At 49.5% G+C, this 12,448-nt stretch overlaps 5 protein-coding genes across 5 annotated transcripts; 2 read left to right on the plus strand and 3 right to left on the minus strand.

Annotated features, from left to right (window-relative positions):
- The first annotated feature begins 502 nt into the window (after nt 1-502).
- BGZ61DRAFT_447327 (uncharacterized protein) lies at nt 503-2,196 on the plus strand. Its single transcript, XM_046245319.1, has one exon. The coding sequence runs from the start codon at nt 895-897 to the stop codon at nt 1,891-1,893; it is 999 nt and encodes a 332-aa protein (XP_046106482.1). The 5' UTR covers nt 503-894; the 3' UTR covers nt 1,894-2,196.
- A 614-nt stretch (nt 2,197-2,810) lies between these two features.
- BGZ61DRAFT_346917 (uncharacterized protein) lies at nt 2,811-3,670 on the minus strand (the record flags this gene model as incomplete). The annotated part of the gene is made up of 2 exons (XM_046239928.1): nt 2,811-3,523; nt 3,586-3,670. 2 exons carry the CDS (start codon nt 3,668-3,670, stop codon nt 2,811-2,813), a joined length of 798 nt encoding a protein of 265 aa, XP_046106483.1.
- A 1,343-nt stretch (nt 3,671-5,013) lies between these two features.
- Nucleotides 5,014-6,187, minus strand: BGZ61DRAFT_447329 (SGNH hydrolase-type esterase domain-containing protein). The gene is made up of 4 exons (XM_046245320.1): nt 5,831-6,187; nt 5,692-5,737; nt 5,446-5,634; nt 5,014-5,393 (listed from the first exon to the last, which is right to left on the minus strand). The coding sequence occupies exons 1-4, from the start codon at nt 6,072-6,074 to the stop codon at nt 5,228-5,230; spliced, it is 645 nt and encodes a 214-aa protein (XP_046106484.1). The 5' UTR covers nt 6,075-6,187; the 3' UTR covers nt 5,014-5,227.
- A 1,271-nt stretch (nt 6,188-7,458) lies between these two features.
- Nucleotides 7,459-9,124, plus strand: BGZ61DRAFT_415950 (kinase-like domain-containing protein). The gene is made up of 2 exons (XM_046243370.1): nt 7,459-7,952; nt 8,008-9,124. Exons 1-2 carry the CDS (start codon nt 7,471-7,473, stop codon nt 8,975-8,977), a joined length of 1,452 nt encoding a protein of 483 aa, XP_046106485.1. The 5' UTR covers nt 7,459-7,470; the 3' UTR covers nt 8,978-9,124.
- Nucleotides 9,125-9,958: 834 nt separating this feature from the next.
- Nucleotides 9,959-11,262, minus strand: BGZ61DRAFT_386045 (Alpha/Beta hydrolase protein). The gene is made up of 2 exons (XM_046242732.1): nt 11,009-11,262; nt 9,959-10,953 (listed from the first exon to the last, which is right to left on the minus strand). Exons 1-2 carry the CDS (start codon nt 11,236-11,238, stop codon nt 10,020-10,022), a joined length of 1,164 nt encoding a protein of 387 aa, XP_046106486.1. The 5' UTR covers nt 11,239-11,262; the 3' UTR covers nt 9,959-10,019.
- Between the last annotated feature and the right edge of the window lie 1,186 nt (nt 11,263-12,448).

Genomic DNA, 12,448 nt, shown 5'->3' on the forward strand with positions numbered 1-12,448 from the left:
GATTACAGAGGCAAGGCAAATTATGCCGTGGGATCTGTAGAAAAGGCTGGGGTTTGAGGACAGAGCGTAAGAGATGGTAAGCAGGTACTAACTGAGTGGCGCAGGAATTCTGGAGAAAATACATCGGATATTAAAAAAGAAATTTAAAAAGAATTTATGAAAAAGAATTATAAAAAAAAATTATGAAAAAAAATTAACCACTGTAAATCACTAATAGGTGCAGAGCAGAAAATAACCTGTAGTCGAGATGTATCATTAGTTTACCAAAGTAACCTTTTGGGCAGCCATTAAAATACCCTCGTTTCATCCCGTCCCCTCAAAGCTCAGTCCAAGCTGAGTCCCCTTGGTGTTACGTAGTACAATTCTCTCAATTTCATGCAAATACAATAATGCCCGCTTCCGGTGAAGCTTCCAGCTAGTCCGGCCCCACCCCTCCATCTCCGCAAGCTCGAGTTCAGCCCTTTTCTTCCGAACCTCCTCCGCCGCAATTCCACTTCCACCGCCGCAATCAACCCCCTTCGTCCTGTTTGTCGCCGAGGGCTCTTCGCAATGCACCGCCGTTCCAAGCAGAAGTCGTGCTTTAACTGCGTCGGGCGCAAGCGGAGATGTGACCGAACGCTTCCGTCCTGCACCCGATGCGTTGACCAAGGGACAGACTGCGCATACCCGTCGCCTACAAACCGGTCTGCTTGGAGCAACGTCAGCGTGCTCGATGCGGGATTCAGCGGCGATGGCAACCTGGCCTTGTTCTCGCCCCCAGAGCCGCATGCTCCGGCGTCTGTCGATGCCTCTGCGCTAGCATCACAGTTCCACGGCGCTCACAATGGCTCTGGCACCGACATCAGTATCTCGCCGGACTCGGTGGCGACCAGCACTGGTTTCACATCGGGTCCCATGCCTTCTTCGGCGCCCACACTGTCTACAGCATCTGTTTCGGCCCAACCACAGGCTCCTGGCGATCTGAGATGGTTCACCCAGCCCTCCACCTGGAAGATTGCCTATCACTACGAGCCGCCAGAGGCTCTACCTCCGCCACAGGACTTCTCCAACTTCGTCCGGGGTCTTCGCTCGTGGCTAGTCCTGTTCCAACAAGAGGGCCACAACCCTTTCATCCACCGGCATTTATACCCTGCCAGAGCGATACCAGACTGTATCCAAGATGCGTATTCAGCAATATCTGTCTCGCAAGGTGGCAACGCCGACAACGAAAACATGGTCGACATCATTACTTCTTCTTACGCTTCAAAATTGATCTCTTTTCAAGCTCCCTTGCTTGATCAGCCGCCTCATCTTGTGACGGTCAAGGATCACTTAGCCCGCACACAATCCCTACTCATACATCTCATTCTTGCGCTTTCATCGTCGTCAATATCTCACCAGACGAAGGGTGAGGGCTTCATTGAGATTCTTCATCGCTGGAAGAGTGAGATGCTGGCGTCAGCCGAACAGGAGGCAAACCTCGCCCAGGTGTTTCCCTGTACACCCTCAATATTGCCTGAAGGGGGTGGACCAGAAATCGATTCTGTTCCCGAACTACACCGGGCCTTTGTCATTTGCGAGTCAATACGCCGTACGTGGCTCTTAAGCTCCATGGCCATTGGCGTGTACCGCAGCCTCAAGGGTGATTGGACTTCGATGTGTGGAGGAGACATCTGCTTTACAGCCCGCGCAGGTCTTTGGGATGCCCCGTCGTCCGCTCGGTGGGCTGAGGTCGCCCGCAAGAAGGGCCCAATGTTCGATTTCAGCTTGCGCGGTGAGGCGCTAGTGAAGAGTGGTGTCCCTGCTGTCGAGGTTGACGAATTCGCTCATCATTTGTTTAACCTTATGTGGGGTACAGACAAGGTAGAGAGTTGGTTTGTCAGGACTCACAAGCCAGACTCCATTCCGCACTGAAAGGGAATCTCGAAGCTTGGTGTCGCAGTATTGACCAGTCTTGGGACAAACTTGGTGTTCCGATGGACGTCCGCAGAACTCCGCAAGCCCCGCAGCATCTCCGCGTCGCCGCAAAAGGCAGAGGTGCACGTGAATAATGAAGACGTTGGAGGCTTCATATATAGCCAGGCCGGCGTTTCAGTCCAGGGTGTATGATCATTTGACATTGTTATACAATATGCATCTCTTATATACACAACTTATCTGTGCCTTCTGTTGGAGTGTGCATCCTACTTTGGCCTGATTAGTTAGTAAGACGGAATGGGACAGACGTTCTCACTGCTTTCGTTGGAAAATTAGATATATTGAGAAAGCCAAATCACTCTGCCACTCACCAAACCGCCCAGTCCAAAACCGAGAGACTGATCCCGGCGCCGCTTCTCTGCCCAGTATCAATACATTAATACCCGGTAGACTCTTGTCTCTGATCCTAATCCAGCCTGTACGTAGTATAGGGTAGCTTAAGGCGGGATTCCTCAAGATGATGAATTATGGCACCGTATACGGAGTAGTCTCAATAAATTAGCCAAGTCTAGCGCCGCAATTAGTACGGTCTTAGCAGCTTTATGAGGCTTAACTGTGGGCCCGATCGAACCTCAATCCAATTAGTTCAAAAAAGAGTTACTTTGGCGTCGCGCTAGATTTTGCCAATTCATTAAGACTATACAGTATATACTAGACGAGTATATTGCGAACAAAAATCGCAAAGGCAGGCGGAGCTGGATTCAAGCTCACAGATTCTTCCTTTTTAGTAAAGTTGGGTTTTCTATATTTCAAAACTCTTTCTCTTCATGGTCTAGGAATGCACTGATTTATATGGAACCGGCTAGGTCGAAGGATTGTAAAAACAATGAGCTCGTATTTTTAGCTTGTACAGTTTAAAATTTCAGCTTTCGTTCCCCCCTCCTCGTCCGCCAGTAGTTGGTCCCTTCTAATAAGTCGGTGCATCCCTCCAAAAGCCATCCCCATTTCCTCAGGAATGGCACCGTTACCTCCCATCCACGGGAATCCCATGGTTCACCCCAGACAATTAAAGATACGCTTTCCCTGTCTCGAGGGGCATCAAACTCGGCCATATCCAAGCACAGATCGTCGTCGTCCATTTCCTCAGTGATGTAACAGAGGTAGATGATTCTGTCCCGTAGCTTTGGCCAGGGTAATAAGTCGATCCAAGGATGATGCGGCGTCGATAGCTGGAGCATCGTCGGGGTGAGGCTACGAGGATATTGTGCCGCCATTCCAGCCGCCAAGATGGTATTTGAAGGAGTTGAAGTATTCTCCGGGTCTGTCTTACCGAATGGGGAAATTGAGTCGCAAAAGAGCCAAAGAGTGGATTGGCCTAGGGCCTCCGAGTTCCGGTGCAGGGCGTGGAAGATGTTGATCTGCATGACGCTCAAGAGCCTCTCAGGACGTCTATGTCGTGCCAAGTATTCGGCCTGCGCCTGCTGTGTCACCCAGAGAACTCTTTGCAGCCTCCCATCCACGTCTTTTCCGGCTTCCGGGTTGGAGGGTACATGCAGGGATTCCCTGAGCGCTACGGCTGGCGCCACGACCAGAGCCTCACTTGACTCCTCCAGCCGCTGCCTCCTCCCTGGGAGCGAGAAATGTCAGAGCATAGCGTTCCCGTCCAGTGTGGAATTTTAGACTTACTACGCGCCCGTTGATTGAGACGGTTCTGCAACTTTCTTCTTTCAGCCGTGCTCGTCACTCCAGCCCAGTCTTCTTCCAGCGTCTGCATCTGAGCCTGGTGAGGCATTTGCTGTAGAACGAGCCCTGCATATTGATTCTGGGGGTTTTGTTCATCCATGCTTCGATTCGATTGCTCGCGTGCTATAATGATGCGGTCCAGATGTCCAGAGCTCCTTGAGGGGGGCGACCCTGTTTTTGTATGCACCCTGCTGACAGGCGTTAAGCCCTGTACGCTATGGTATATGCAACCTGCTGACAGCTACTAAGCCTGATGTGTCGCAAGGGCGGCTTGGCGACTCCACCATCTGTAATGTGGCAAGGTTGTAAGTAGGGCTAACAGTCGGGCCGGCGTACCATAATTACCACGGATCAGAGACAGTAACAACGACGCGTTTGGTTCGTTCAGCTTGCATGTTCTCTTGGGGAGCCGTAACCATATTGGAGACGCTATCAAGAGGTCAGGGTGCCCTAGTACACATACCCAGAGGGGGCATTGGAAGCTCAACATAAAAGAAAAACAGCAAAAATAGTATCAACAATAATTGGAGACACTATATTCTTCGATAGTATCAGGCAATTAGAGGATTGGTTGAGAAAGTTTGAAGGACGATGGACGATCTAATAAATAAGGACGCTTAGGATATAACAATAAGTAACAAGCACCTGACGCAAAAGTCGAGCTTAGATGCGTTAGATGAGACGAACAAGAGGGAAGGAAGTAGAAGAGAAGGAGGGGAAAGAAGAAGAGGGGAAGCAAGATAACACATTGGAAGAGAGCAAGGAGGAAGCTAACGAGGCAAATGAGGAAGCAGATGAGGCTAACAAGGAAGAGGCCAAGGAAGAGGTAGAAGATGCTGATGAGGATGCGGATGAAGCCGGCGAGGACGTGGAAGAAGTTGCAGTCACATGGGCTTGTCTATGCGACGAGTGCGATACCCAAGTCTTGACCGCCGACGTCGCCATCTATTAATGCATGGAATGCGCCACCTACAACAGCTTCGACAAGACGATGCCGAGGAGCGGCAGATTGGCTGGATGCCTTTGGAGGAGTGGAAGGCTAAGTTAAAGAGCCTATATGTAAGGAACGAGGCTGATGCGATTCTGCCGCAGTCGTGGCTAAAGGTTTCATCTGATACTCTTGTATCCTACATTGCAATGTCTTCTTGTTGAGACTTTGTTGCAACTTGAGATACAAAATGGAGTATTATGTAGAGCCTTTGCGAGGGGACGCCATAAATACCAGATTGAAGTAGCTGATTCCTAAATAAATGTTCTGAGCAATGCGTATTCACTGAGTTACACCACAGTGGAAACGTGGTAGTTCATGGAACTGTGTTGTTGGACTTGTGCTAGCCACTTGCCCCTCTTTGAGGGAGGAGATAGCATAACTTGGGGAGGAAAGCACATGGTGGAAGGGAGATAGGCGATATACAGCTAGGCCAATTTGAATACGTTTGATGTTAAAAGATGAACCGAGGGTGCCTTGATGAAGGTGCATGTCTACCACCAAATCTTGAGCTGTGACAGGCCACCTCCTCGGAGGTTACATCTGCTCATGCTTTCCATCCAAAAGGAAATCGTGGCGAGGCAAAGGCCAAAGAAGAGCCTAGATGCATTCTTCCAGGAGGATACGAATCAGGCCTCTCGCAATGTGCTCTCCCATCCACTCGTAGCCATCCGCAGTCAAGTGCAGCCCATCATCCCAATACAATGTGCGCTCGGCCTCGGTGAGGGAGTGGTACGGGACGTGAGAAGCCAAGTCAAAAGCATAACTGTCGAATAGTTAGATATACCCTCACTTTGGCTAAAAGGGTATATTTATACAAATTTGGCCGTGAATGAGACAGAATTTGCTGATTGAGCTCATCTCGGTTGACCACAAGCCATTCGGGTTTGGCTTTACACTCTGGGACAGTGAGGGCGAGAACCTTGCTCCCATTGCCGATTGCTGTGTTCCAGTGGGATTCGAGGGCGTCAAAGACCTTGTCGACGGATAGCAGGCGTCCTAGGTCACTGACACAAGGGTGAGGTCAAAACGCGTCAGTTTGCAGCTACACTTATGATACGTACTTGGTGCCTCCGAGAATTATGACCCATTCATAAGAATCGGAAGATGCTACAATTTTGAAGATTGAAGTTAGCCCAAGGCGCAGAAAATCTGGGCAGGTAGCAATGAAGGGTTATAAAGGGATGATTTGACAATACATGCCCTCTTGGATGAAGCGACGCTGAAACGATGACGACGAAGCAAGGTCTCCAGGCACGCCGCTCGTACGAATAACAATCGTTCTGTCGGGAAATGCACCCTTGAGCTTTTTCTCCAGTGTTTCCGAGTAGGGACTTTCACCCAAGCCATAGTTGTGGAAGCCTTGGGTGAGGGAGTCGCCGAAGCAAAGGATGCTGAGGGGCTTGTCGGGAGTAGTATTGTCTCGCATAAACGATTGGGTGTCCATAGTTTGAATATCAGATTAGAATCTCTTGCAGATATGGCTGATTGTATGGATCATCAGTGATGTTGCCCAGTGTGCATTTATGACACAGGGTTGCGGGGTTGATGCGTTCAGCCTCAGCCGCAATCACAAAAGGACGAGACATTTTGCGATATTGTGCGACGTCAGCAAAGACGACGAAAAAGATAACCGAAATTAATCCGATTCGTGCGTTGCGGCTGTACCTTCACTGGTGCAAATAATGACCCAAGGCGGCTTCCTCTCCATTACAATTGAACGCTACACTTTAGTTACCGAGCAGCGAGATAACACTAACCGTTTCTCGGCGTTACAGCTGCGATGATGGATCAGGTGTGTTGCTACAACGAAACTTGTTAATTTCTCACCTAGGCGCCTATGCCATCCGTTTTCTTCTCACCTTTTGCAGCACAGCTATCGATGGTTTCCATGATCCCTAACCTCTGTGCCATGATAACATCGAGTTACTATGATAGAGGAGATTAGTCATCCGAACCACAGAAATGTGGTGACACTCACTGGTCCTTCAAATGTTTTGCACCATATGACCCAGTAGCTCGCAAAGGCTACCATGAATATCCCAATAACAACCGAGGTGTAATCTATTAATCGTGAAATTAGATATTGGCATTATAGTGCTCGTGTGATCGATCTTCGTACTCATCAGATTTCCAGTGACAGGTAAGACTGGGGGGAGATAGTATATAGTGTATTCCCAAACTTGCGGTGCAAAATTTCCTCGATATATTTCGCTGCTATTTTAATAGGAAGTGTTAGAAGCAGGGAGAACGTATATGGTAAGATATGTGAAGAACGGTAGATTCTGTGTGTTGATCTACTTCTGCTTGTCTTCTGAAAGGGAAGACATTCTAAGCTGCCATGGGAGGTCGGGTATTGAAAGGGTAAGATCCTCGGCGCCGACCGGACCTTTGATCCGAGGCAAAAGCTTAGAGCAGCCACTTCTGCCTTTGGCCCTGGCAGTTATAGTTTATGACCGAAATCCTATTCCGACATACAGAGTTAGCCGTATGATGCTGTGGCGCCGGCAGAAAGGCATTCAATCCCGACGCGATTCGATTCCCCAATCGCGTCAACTATCTGATCTAGAGGAACAGATTATTATTCGGTTCATTCTCGACCTAGATTCCCGAGGATTTCCCCCCCGACTGCGTGGTGTTACAGAAATGGCTAACCAATTGCTCGCTAACCGGTCAGACCGTATGAGGAAGGCGGTCAGGGAGGCAGTAATCTCATGGCCCCACTTATAGGCCGTGCACCGGCTTGAATCCGATTCGCCCAGGGCTGCGCCATAAAGTGCACTATGGCTTTCTCTCAGGAATGCCGCCTGCCATCGGTACCTTTTAGGTACGGGTTAGTTATTATGGAGGCTGAACGCAGCCCCGCTCGATCGCTGGCATGGGTCACCACCACGTCAAGTCAATCTGATCAACAACATCAAACACCCGACCCTTTTCCAGCTCTTCTTCTCTTCAAATCCATCGAGTATGAGGCAAATGGCATTAAATCCCTCATCCGTTCCCAGCGCACGAACAATGATTGTCATCTGGTCGCCAGCGGAGGCGGAAGCCAAATCGCAGAAATCGAGGCCCGGCGAAGCTCAGCAACTGCCCTGCTGGACCTGTGTAAGTCTGCTGCCTCGTCCCGAGTCCAAGGCATGGCTGTCGACCAAGAAATGGAAAAGCCACTGTCGACCATCATCGATGTGCCAGCTCTGGGTCTATCACAGGCCCAGATGCGTCTTGGTCGGTCTACACGCTCTCTCATGTACATCCCGCCTGTGCAACCCGATCTTCCTTTCCAGATGTCGCAAGAGGAGATTATGCACAATGTCAATCGTTTTAGGTAATAACTCGTCATAACCCTTTTCGTTGCTTGGCCGCGCTCATAGCTGTTTAAGGGAAACGCTTGACAGCTTCATCGAGGAGACCATCAATGTGCTTCAACCGCAACATGTACGCTCTTACAAGTCCATGGAGTGCACGCCATACGAAGTAGACGACGCCTCTGAGATTGGTCATGGCGCCTTCGGCAAAGTTCAGAGGGTTATTCACAGACAAACAGGCAAGGCCTTTGCCATGAAGACGTTTGAAGTAGTCCTTTCCGTCTCGGCCAAGAAGTCTATCCTCCAGGAGATTCTCATTCTCAAATACTGCCACCACCCCAATATTGTCCGCCTCATCGAAGCCTTCAGCCTTGAAAGCACCTCCAAGATGGCCATCGTCATCGAGCCTTGGGCGCCATATACCCTCTGGAAATTTTTGATCAACACCGACGCGGAGCGAGACAAGGCCTGTCCCTGGTTCGACCCAGCATCGCCACGGTCGACCCAAGTCGTACTGCGCATCATGCACGGTATCGTTCTCGCCATAGTGCACTTTCACCATCGATCTGTCAAGCACAAGGACCTGAAGCCGGAGAATATTCTTCTCTTTGAACCCGGCACCGCAGATATTGCTCCCTTGATTACGGACGTGGGTGTCAGTAAGCTCTCCTTCCATGGAGCTCCAACCAACTTCACCAAGAGCACATATCAATTTCTTGCCCCAGAACAGATTCGCCACGAAGAGAGCACGCTCAAGGCGGATGTTTGGCAACTCGGATGTTGCTTCGCCCTCCTACTCGCGGTAGCCCACGGAGGTGCGTCGGCTTTTAGGCAGCTCTGGGGAGTTATTGACAGTGACACGAGCTCCTGCCAAGTTGCACACGAGCACCCTCGCTTCATGGAAATCTTCAAGAGAGTTTACCGTCGAGGGGGTGCCAAAGAGTCAGTGTTCAAACTGATTACGGGTATGCTGCATGTCGATCCGTCTGAGAGGCTCACAATCATCCAAGTAGAGGCGATGGTGCAAGCGTTGATGAGTAGCTGACCATCTTGTCGGTGAGGAGTAATGGGGAAATACTTTCAATGAGCCGAAGTGAGAGTCGCTGGGTTATGAATGAATGAATGAATACAGGAACGAGCGGCGATGACTGGAATTGGTCTAGATTAGTTTATGCACTCTACCATCGTAACGAAAATCACGCCCAGCATGCTTCTGACTGTACACTCGTGCATCTAGGATGCATTTATGTGGTGCCCATCACCTCTGTATCTTCAATTAACAGATTTAGCACTGTCATAGACAGATAGCCTCACCAGCTATCAACAGACTTAGGTACCAGTCTTACAACACATTACCAGACCCGTCACCTATCTGCCTGGCGATGATACCTGATGCTCTCGATCATACATCTCACGTCTCGGACCAACCACACAATCCGGGCCAGACCCGACTGTCACATCAGGCGTGTTGTAAGTCCTTAAAAAGCATGCACTGCAAAAATAGTTCATGCTTGGCCTTGCTGAAAAGCGCTCCTCTGTCGTTCCTTGCGCTAGTCACTTACGACTGCTTTGGCTTGTCCACCGACATTTATTTTAATGGCACCTGAGATGTTATCAACGTCTTGTCCCATTAGAGCTCGGCAGTGACGGTCATTAAAAATTTGACCCGCGTCGCCTTCATACTTCTGTTCATTGAATCACTTCTAGCCATCGTCACGCCCACATCCAGATACTCACCTATTCCATTTCTCTGTTTGACGTGTTCTCACCATGGCTCCAAGGGCGGCTGCCAATCTTCCCACGACATTCGCTCCGAGCTTTCCTAACAACCTTAAACACTTGCCGGGCCTGTGAACTTCAATATCTAAAATATTACTGTGCGAGTGTATGTGAATCAAGGACCTAGTTTTCCTTGAAGCTCCGAGAATTTTTTCACCGCAAGTTTGGGAACGTATAACAGAAGAACTGGGTGGCAGTCTTCCCAAAAAGCGCCGAGGGGGGCTGGAAAACGCCTAATGAGGTTGATCTGTAGAGCCTCCATTTCCACGAATTTCTTGAGTAATAGTTTCCATAAAATCTGTCCGAGTTCATGAGCTTGGGGATGGGAATACCCAATCCCCGATTAGCTGCATGCACTCTTTTGTCCTTGCCCCTGCATCTTCCATCAACCCGGGATCCTTGACCATCCTGCCAATTTGTTGATCGAAGCCGTGAATCATATCTGGCACTAGCAGCCATCTGTAAGTAGCCTTTTCATTACCCTCCCCAAGTTGTGTCTCCCAGTGAAACCTTTCGTCGTCCAAAACAAGCTGCCCTTGCTTGTCTGCCACCGCTTCCCGGCCTACTGCCTCATTCAGGTCTGGAACCTTCCGCTCAGCGAGCTTACTTACTAACCGCCACGCTTCATGCGCCAGCATATCCATCTCGCAACCTATCACGAATACTCGCCGCGGTAGCGCATCTCTGGCTGCAAAAACAGGACTCAACAACGGATCACACAGATCCTGCTGGAAAGGCAAGTAGGCCCAATTGAAAATAGGTGCCATGTTGCGGAGGTAGTCAGTTTGAGCCGCGCGAAATCCACCCAGAGACGGCTTATACCGCCTCGTGTTGGCCTTTTGGGCATCCTCTGTAGAGAAGTCCGCCACAGGGTACATAGCAACGACAGCAATTAGATGGTCATGGATGGACGGAAGCTGAGAGACAGCCAGAGCCAGATTCCCACCGGCGGACCAACCGAGCAGGGCTATGCGTGAGACATCGATGTGTAAAGATAGAGCCGGGTCGTCGAGAACAGCAAGGCAGAGAGCCTCAAGCTCATAGATGGGGCCGGGGAATGGTGTACCAGGGGCTTTGGAATAATTAAGGGCTATAACGACTGTGGATTGTGTGGATGCGAATTTCGAGTTCCAATGATCGTTGTCATCGGGCTTGCCCACGACGAATCCTCCTCCATGAATAGTGAAGAGAGTTGGAAGACGACGGGGGGTCCTGGGGTCATAGGATTTGGGGAAGAAGATGCTTCGCGAAAGAGTGAGCAATAATGCATAAATCAAGGAGAAACAAGACGACTGACCGAATGGGTAGATGTCGATGACTGCCATAAGTCTTCACAAGATCCGGCCGGACTGCCGGTGGTTTGATATATGCAAGAAGCCATTGCACGAAAAGGATAGGCCGTATGACGATCTTTTGCAGGGCGAAAACTGCTGTCCTATAATATAGAGTGGTCAGAAACGACAGCGATGGAGCAATCTTCTTTGGTATGGACAGGCCATCCAGTGCTTCATTTGAGGGTGGTTTCATTATCAAGGGGCGGGGTAATTTCACTGTTGCAAGATAAAAAAAGGTCAAATTCAAGAGGTCACTAAAGGGGATGGAGCTACTATTATAGAGACTAGTAATCTGAACCTCGGTCTCGGTCTCGGTCTCGGTCACAACCCATGTCATAAACACGGTAGTCTGGCCAAGCACACTAGAACACCTCCTAGGGAGCGTCAATGCTCCCGGAGCGACAGGCCACACCGCCAATTATATAGCTATATAAACGACGTGCCCCTTCGATATTTAATAGACATTCATTAGCTGCCAGGATGTGAATTCGTTCATTTTCAAGAACCTAATTCAGTTTAAGCGCACGATTCATAGCCCGAGACTCCATGGCATCAGTAGTAAGACGTCATGGTGGCACTACGGAGTTCTCGCAAACTTCCTACAATTTCGTACTCAATCAATACAAGACTCACCAATGCCAAATGAGCCACTCACCAATCCCCAGTGAGTCACTTACTCGGACATCGTGAGCACTTCTCCATGGTTAGTGAGCCACCCAAATCCACCTGGGCATACTCTGTACGTACAAATTCATTAGCATTTCCACAAAGCACTTAGCTACCCCAGCTACCAACACACACCTTTTTACGCAATCAGCAAACCAAGTCAGATAAGTCCGACAGAATCAGGACGCTTCTCCGCTGCCGGTACGTCAGCGAGAAGAATAAAGACGCCAGTCTTGCCACCAGTGGTCTTTATGCGCCAACCATACGACATGATTGCAACACGACCTATGTTGTTCGTGCAAACGTGCTTTATCGAGATTCCACCGCTGCAAGAAAATAATTCCTGCATATCATCTCCACTCGGGACATCTAGTCCAACCCGCCGGAACGATCCCATTTACTTCAACCCGCAAGGAATTGACCCCAGCATATTCTTCAACAACAATGTACTCTCACCTGTTTAAAGATGCTAGTAGAACTAAATTACTTTAATCACCTGCTTTGAAACGAGCCCCCAAACATGCGAGAGGTCACTGCCAAAAAAGCTAATATGGATAGTCTCGGCAATGTTGTTGCTCAGAGCCGACACATTTATAAACAAAGTATACGGTGCTATCCCATAATCGCTGAGGGAGACACCTGCGATGGTCATATTGCGAGGGGAAGAGACATTATGGGACCCTGTGAGTCATATGAGCACAATCCTATCATTAAGCCTTGCTCAGCGGACTGCTTTA

This window comes from Ilyonectria robusta, assembly GCF_021365365.1.
Source record: "Ilyonectria robusta strain PMI_751 chromosome Unknown BGZ61scaffold_6, whole genome shotgun sequence".
Classification (NCBI taxonomy): Eukaryota; Fungi; Ascomycota; class Sordariomycetes; order Hypocreales; family Nectriaceae; genus Ilyonectria; species Ilyonectria robusta.

What these genes read in the sequence shown, in the direction of transcription:
- BGZ61DRAFT_415950 (XM_046243370.1), top strand. Translation starts at nt 7,471, where the DNA reads ATGGAGGCTGAACGCAGCCCCGCTCGATCGCTGGCATGGGTCACCACC. An exon ending in CACAATGTCAATCGTTTTAG is followed by an intron (nt 7,953 to 8,007) that starts GTAATAACTCGT and finishes TAGCTGTTTAAG; the next exon opens with GGAAACGCTTGACAGCTTCA.
- BGZ61DRAFT_386045 (XM_046242732.1), bottom strand. Translation starts at nt 11,238, where the DNA reads ATGAAACCACCCTCAAATGAAGCACTGGATGGCCTGTCCATACCAAAG. An exon ending in CATCGACATCTACCCATTCG is followed by an intron (nt 10,954 to 11,008) that starts GTCAGTCGTCTT and finishes TCTTTCGCGAAG; the next exon opens with CATCTTCTTCCCCAAATCCT.
- BGZ61DRAFT_447329 (XM_046245320.1), bottom strand. Translation starts at nt 6,074, where the DNA reads ATGGACACCCAATCGTTTATGCGAGACAATACTACTCCCGACAAGCCC. An exon ending in GCGTCGCTTCATCCAAGAGG is followed by an intron (nt 5,738 to 5,830) that starts GCATGTATTGTC and finishes TCAAAATTGTAG; the next exon opens with CATCTTCCGATTCTTATGAA. An exon ending in ATAATTCTCGGAGGCACCAA is followed by an intron (nt 5,635 to 5,691) that starts GTACGTATCATA and finishes CCCTTGTGTCAG; the next exon opens with TGACCTAGGACGCCTGCTAT.
- BGZ61DRAFT_447327 (XM_046245319.1), top strand. Translation starts at nt 895, where the DNA reads ATGCCTTCTTCGGCGCCCACACTGTCTACAGCATCTGTTTCGGCCCAA.